General features: G+C 45.6%; 1 protein-coding gene across 2 annotated transcripts; it reads left to right on the top strand.

Annotated features, from left to right (window-relative positions):
* Positions 1–219: 219 nt before the first annotated feature.
* On the top strand, positions 220–3,682 carry LOC127683935 (insulin growth factor-like family member 4). 2 transcript variants are annotated; one of them, XM_052181004.1, is made up of 4 exons: positions 221–292; positions 639–683; positions 777–1,027; positions 3,343–3,682. In XM_052181004.1, the coding sequence occupies exons 1-4, from the start codon at positions 274–276 to the stop codon at positions 3,364–3,366; spliced, it is 339 nt and encodes a 112-aa protein (XP_052036964.1). In that variant the 5' UTR covers positions 221–273; the 3' UTR covers positions 3,367–3,682. The 2 variants fall into 2 exon arrangements, with proteins under 2 accessions (XP_052036963.1, XP_052036964.1); XM_052181003.1 differs by having other exon boundaries at positions 220–292; positions 639–1,027.
* Positions 3,683–7,220: the final 3,538 nt, after the last annotated feature.

Raw genomic sequence — 7,220 nt, 5'->3', positions numbered from 1 at the left:
CAACGGACATCTCTTCCAATAGGATTTTCCTCTCTTGCTTTCCAAAAGACGGTCACGTGAGATGTTAGAACCTTAAGGAGTGCCACGAAATCTACATGTTGAGGCAGATATTGAAGCAAGTTCCTGGCCCTGTAATTCCTCCCTCACCCTCCCTTCCCCTCCCTGCCTCACCCTTATGAGATCACTTGTAAAAATAACAGCTGAAGGTCCCAGAATCTTTTTGACTGTGGCTCCGGCTCCTGCTCTGCCTCCTACAGTGCGGCTGCAAACAGCATGGTGCCTGGGATCTTAGGTAAGGAGATAGTAGCCGGAGGGCGCACAGACGGAGTGACGTCATTCTTTACCTCTCAACCTCACGTCATTCTTACCCGCTCCGTTCTCAGCCCCACACCATACCCCGGAACCCCTGCCAAGCATCCTTGCTGGCCTCCCAACTGTGTTGCAAGCCCTGCGTCTGTGACTTTTAAAATCACTCTCTTCCCGGAGCCCTCTCTGCTTTTCCTCACAGGTCACCTCAGACCTGCACCACCACCCAGGGTCAGCCTCAAACCTATCATGAGCTGTCTGCCTCGAGTGCCCCGTCTTGTGGCCCCCTGATGCATCTTACACAGCCTCCTTTCTTCTGTTCTCTGTCTCAGCTGCAGCTCTGGTTTCTGCCCTCCTGCACTCAGCAGGAGCCACAGGTGAGAAGGACCACACAGCGAGAAGGGAGAGGATGGCCGTGGATGAGGGTCTAGGCTGGCCTGTGGAGGTCACCCAGCTGTCACCCTTCCCAGATACTGGTCTATTGCTTTGCCTGCGAGCACCGAGATGTGGAGACCAGATGTACAACCCCTTGATGCAGTGCTGTGACAATGATACCATCCTGGCCCTGAACAGCACGAGCCTCTGTGGCCCTCACTGTATCTATTGGCCCTGTTTCCAGCATTGCTGCCTGGAGTCCCAGAATCAGGGTGTCCTTAGGCTCAAAGTCCCAGGCATGAAGCCCAACTGCAGAACCTCCCCCATCTCCACAATCTGTGCCAAGGTGAGTTTTCTGTTACAGTCCAGATGGGGGGTGGGGGGAGGCAAGGACAGCGCATCGGTGTCTGAGCCCTGGACCCATGAGTGCAGTCTCTGCTGAGGCCCCACCCCCCACCTATCTGGGTAGCTATATATAAGACTCTCCGTGTGTCTCTGTCTCCCCCTCCTCAGTCCCTCTCTCCATAGGAGTCTCACACCCACCAGCTCTCAGACATGACTGTCTCTAGACCACCTTGGAGAGCAGAGTTTCAAGTCATCTCAGAATCTGATATTTTGTAATCAGTCATTTGGACAGTGTTTCTCACTATTATTAAGTTAGTCTTTGATGGTTTCACAGATATAATGCATGCTTTCTGTACTGTTTCATTTATTTACATTCCAATGTAAATGTTGCTCCCCTTTCCCTGTCTCCCCTCCAAGAGTTCTTCACCCCTCCCCTTTGCCTCTGAGAGGGTGCTCCCCACCCTCAACCTCTCAGCATTCTGAGGCATCTGTGTGACACTGAAGACTGAAGGGGTCACCAGTGGCACACAGCTGAAGGCACTGAAACCATCTTCCAAAGGAAACAATTCAGAAGTGAAAGACAGGGCTCCTCAGTCCTCCATCTTTCCCCGGCATGCTTGTGCAGACCGAGGGAGCATGGGTCAGTCAGGGTTGCAAGTTCCTGTCCTCCATCTTTTCCTGGCATGCTTGTGCAGACAGAGGGAGCATAAGTCAGTCAGGGTTGTAAGTTCCTGTTTATAGTTACACAGAAGATGTTATTTACAATGCTTCTTCATTATTCTTTCCAGCTCTTACAATCTTTCCATCTCCTCTTTTGTAATGTTCCCAGAGCCTGGGAAAAGATGTCTTATCTAGTGCTGGATGTATGCACACATGCACACACACACACACAAGATCCCACATTCTCAGCACCCTGTGCTCCTTATCCCTCTTGGCCTTCAATACAATTCAGCCAAAGAGGAGCCTGTCTGATTAAAGGCAAGAGTGTTGTTAACTGTGAGTGTAAACACATGTATTTAGAAAGTGGTCTGATGCTTTGTGAATTGAATTAAACCACAGATTTATGCATGCTCACACGCCACACTCCTACGGCCGACCTCCCATGCTGTAGGTTTTGAATGGGGTTGTGGTATCACCTATGGAACCTCTCTTGTGTTGATTACCCCCATAAGATCCATGCCACTACCAAATCTTTCCTAGAAGATTGGTATCCACAGCTGGATTCACATCTGGGTAAAACTTTCTCCCCTAACAGCCTATCTAGTGTTTTCTGACACTACAAAAGTTGTCAGGCAGGAAGGAGACTTCCAACACAGCTCCCTCTTGATGTTTCTGTATCATGTGACTCTGTGTCATGTCTTCAGCAATCAGGTGTTACCACCCAGTTCTGATGGGCAGCCAAAAGCAAGGACAAGAGCCTGTGTTGTTTCTTGAGCTGCAGGGGATCCCTGATCAATGAGCAATCCTGTTCCTGGTATAGGTATAAATTGTTTGCAATCTACTTTTAGTTAAGAGCTTAACCTCTCCTCTAGCCTACTACCTAACAGAGGTATTGGAAGAGAAAAGTTATTAGAATATGGGGGAAGTGGACCTGTCCAGCAATAGTTCTTTGGGGCAAGCTTGATCTTCTTTGGCAGCAGTTCCCGTAGCGAACACTATGACTCAGCAGCTGCAGACCAGTCCTCTCGGCAGGCAGACACCAGGCACGAACCAGCAGCCACAGTCCAGTCCTTTCTGTAGCAGACACCAGGCAGCTGTATTCAGTCCTGGAGAAACAGCCTCACCAGCTGGCCTGAAGCAAGGCCACCGTAACGACAAGCTGCCGCAGGAACCTCACAAGCAGTTCTTGGGCAAGTTTCTTTCAATGGCAGCGTTACCACCGTTGAGCTCAATATGTATGTAAGGTGAACCAATATATGTGTGTCTTTAGTGAAGAATACCATGGCGGAGCAAACCAAACCAAAGCTCCGTGCTCATCTCCCACTGTCGGTGGGGTCAGATTTATACTCCTTTATCAAGAGTCCTTTCATGTGTTTGCTATATCCAAACATCCTTTCACCTGTGCGCCCCAGCAAAACATCATTTCACATGATTGGCTTTCTAAAGAAACTGAAAGTTTCCACTTCTTGGCACTGGAGATTTTGTTCAATAACCCATAACTTCAAAAGGGAGCTTTTTCCAACCATGTAGGGTACTGCCATTACAACTTTAACTTTTTTTTACAAGATTGTTGGTTTATATAGAGCTTTTCCCCTTTTCTGTCTCATTCTTTTAATTGTGCAAAGCATATTAATTCACTAAAGTAATTCCTTCTAGATCCATCACCCAATGGGTGACTAGCTGGACACAGTCTTTCTCTGCACACGGAAGGGCACTTGCAAGGATGAATTCACAGCAGTTGGGCAGACGCACAAGATCAACACAAGCTGGAGGCAGACAAAATCCCAACACGGAGAGGGTGGGCATAAAGTCCCACCTATAGCTAAGAAGATATTGTCAACGAATAGTTGCTGTGAGAGGGATAGCTTTTAGTGGATTGTCCATATGGCTTTCTAATACCCCCTTTCCCTCAAACCTGCCCCCTCATTTTCTCTACATCCCAACCCCTTTCCTTCTTAAACCTGTCCATGACCAGTATTCCCCTGTTTTTGTATACATGCACATATATAAACAAATAAATACATAAATACAACCATCTCAGTGTCTTTAGTGTTGCTTGCATGTCTCCACAGCCAACCACCTGGTATTGAATAACCAGTTGGGGGACACATCTCTTGACAAGTCGAATTTTCCACCTTCCAGAATCGGTCATCAGTTGCCTGTTGCTCTTCATCTAGGGCTTGGGCCCTATCATTGAGCTCTTATGTGCTTAGCTTCCCTATCAAAGCTATACAACATGGCCTCCCAGCGTCTTCCTGAATCTCTAGCCATCTTACAATCTTTCCACCCTGACTTCTGCACCTCGGGGAGGAACTAGAGCCATGGCGTCCTTGGCTGGACGTTTGCTTTTCCATGTCTCTCCGCTCTGTCACTCCCTGGTCTCTATATACTATACTCCGCCCTGTCACTCCCTGGTCTATATATACTATACTCCGCCCTGTCACTCCCTGGTCTATATATACTATACTCCGCCCTGTCACTCCCTGGTCTATATATACTATACTCCACTCTGTCACTCTCTGGTCTATATATACTATACTCCACTCTGTCACTCCCTGGTCTCTATATACTATACTCCACTCTGTCACTCTCTGGTCTATATATACTATACTCTGCTCTGTCACTCCCTGGTCTATATATACTATACTCTGCTCTGTCAGTCCCTGGTTTATATATACTATACTCCGCCCTGTCACTCCCTGGTCTATATATACTATACTCCACTCTGTCACTCTCTGGTCTATATATACTATACTCCACTCTGTCACTCTCTGGTCTATATATACTATACTCCACTCTGTCACTCTCTGGTCTATATATACTATACTCCACTCTGTCACTCTCTGGTCTATATATACTATACTCTACTCTGTCACTCCCTGGTCTATATATACTATACTCTGCTCTGTCACTCCCTGGTCTCTATATACTATACTCCACTCTGTCACTCTCTGGTCTATATATACTATACTCCACTCTGTCACTCCCTGGTCTATATATACTATACTCCACTCTGTCACTCTCTGGTCTATATATACTATACTCCACTCTGTCACTCTCTGGTCTATATATACTATACTCCACTCTGTCACTCTCTGGTCTATATATACTATACTCTGCTCTGTCACTCCCTGGTCTCTATATACTATACTCCACTCTGTCACTCTCTGGTCTATATATACTATACTCCACTCTGTCACTCTCTGGTCTATATATACTATACTCCGCCCTGTCACTCCCTGGTCTATATATACTATACTCCGCCCTGTCACTCCCTGGTCTATATATACTATACTCCGCCCTGTCACTCCCTGGTCTATATATACTATACTCCACTCTGTCACTCTCTGGTCTATATATACTATACTCCACTCTGTCACTCTCTGGTCTATATATACTATACTCCACTCTGTCACTCTCTGGTCTATATATACTATACTCCACTCTGTCACTCTCTGGTCTATATATACTATACTCCACTCTGTCACTCTCTGGTCTATATATACTATACTCCACTCTGTCACTCTCTGGTCTATATATACTATACTCTACTCTGTCACTCCCTGGTCTATATATACTATACTCTGCTCTGTCACTCCCTGGTCTCTATATACTATACTCCACTCTGTCACTCCCTGGTCTATATATACTATACTCCACTCTGTCACTCTCTGGTCTATATATACTATACTCCACTCTGTCACTCTCTGGTCTATATATACTATACTCCACTCTGTCACTCTCTGGTCTATATATACTATACTCCACTCTGTCACTCTCTGGTCTATATATACTATACTCTGCTCTGTCACTCCCTGGTCTCTATATACTATACTCCACTCTGTCACTCTCTGGTCTATATATACTATACTCCACTCTGTCACTCTCTGGTCTATATATACTATACTCTGCCCTGTCACTCCCTGGTCTATATATACTATACTCCGCCCTGTCACTCCCTGGTCTATGTATACTATACTCCGCCCTGTCACTCCCTGGTCTATATATACTATACTCCACTCTGTCACTCTCTGGTCTATATATACTATACTCCACTCTGTCACTCTCTGGTCTATATATACTATACTCCACTCTGTCACTCTCTGGTCTATATATACTATACTCCACTCTGTCACTCTCTGGTCTATATATACTATACTCCACTCTGTCACTCCCTGGTCTATATATACTATACTCCGCTCTGTCACTCCCTGGTCTATATATACTATACTCCGCTCTGTCACTCCCTGGTCTATATATACTATACTCCGCCCTGTCACTCTCTGGTCTATATATACTATACTCTGCTCTGTCAGTCCCTGCTTTATATATACTATACTCTGCTCTGTCACTCCCTGGTCTATATATACTATACTCCGCCCTGTCACTCCCTGGTCTATATATACTATACTCGGCCCTGTCACTCCCTGGTCTATATATACTATACTCCGCCCTGTCACTCTCTGGTCTATATATACTATACTCTGCCCTGTCACTCCCTGGTCTATATATACTATACTCCGCTCTGTCACTCCCTGGTCTATATATACTATACTCCGCTCTGTTACTCCCTGGTTTATATAAACTATACTCTGCCCTGTCACTCCCTGGTCTATATATACTATACTCTGCTCTGTCACTCCCTGGTCTCTATATACTATACTCCACTCTGTCACTCCCTGGTCTATATACTGTACTCCACTCTGTCACTCCCTGGTCTATATATACTATACTCCACTCTGTCACTTCTTGGTCTATATATCCTATACTCTGCTCTGTCACTCCCTGGTCTCTATATACTATACTCCACTCTGTCACTCTCTGGTCTATATATACTATACTCCACTCTGTCACTCTCTGGTCTATATATACTATACTCTGCCCTGTCACTCCCTGGTCTATATATACTATACTCCGCCCTGTCACTCCCTGGTCTATATATACTATACTCCGCCCTGTCACTCCCTGGTCTATATATACTATACTCCACTCTGTCACTCTCTGGTCTATATATACTATACTCCACTCTGTCACTCTCTGGTCTATATATACTATACTCCACTCTGTCACTCTCTGGTCTATATATACTATACTCCACTCTGTCACTCTCTGGTCTATATATACTATACTCCACTCTGTCACTCCCTGGTCTATATATACTATACTCCGCTCTGTCACTCCCTGGTCTATATATACTATACTCCGCTCTGTCACTCCCTGGTCTATATATACTATACTCCGCCCTGTCACTCTCTGGTCTATATATACTATACTCTGCTCTGTCAGTCCCTGCTTTATATATACTATACTCTGCTCTGTCACTCCCTGGTCTATATATACTATACTCCGCCCTGTCACTCCCTGGTCTATATATACTATACTCGGCCCTGTCACTCCCTGGTCTATATATACTATACTCCGCCCTGTCACTCTCTGGTCTATATATACTATACTCTGCCCTGTCACTCCCTGGTCTATATATACTATACTCCGCTCTGTCACTCCCTGGTCTATATATACTATACTCCGCTCTG

This window comes from Apodemus sylvaticus, chromosome 1 (genome assembly GCF_947179515.1).
Source record: "Apodemus sylvaticus chromosome 1, mApoSyl1.1, whole genome shotgun sequence".
NCBI classification, from domain to species: domain Eukaryota; kingdom Metazoa; phylum Chordata; class Mammalia; order Rodentia; family Muridae; genus Apodemus; species Apodemus sylvaticus.
The sequence above is the reverse complement of the archived record's forward strand: the minus strand, read 5'-3'. Positions and strand labels throughout refer to the sequence as shown.

Bases quoted from the DNA above. Each gene is read 5' to 3' on its own strand.
- LOC127683935 (XM_052181003.1), top strand. The intron at 1,028-3,342 runs GTGAGTTTTCTG...AATTCCTTCTAG, and splicing joins TCTCCACAATCTGTGCCAAG to ATCCATCACCCAATGGGTGA.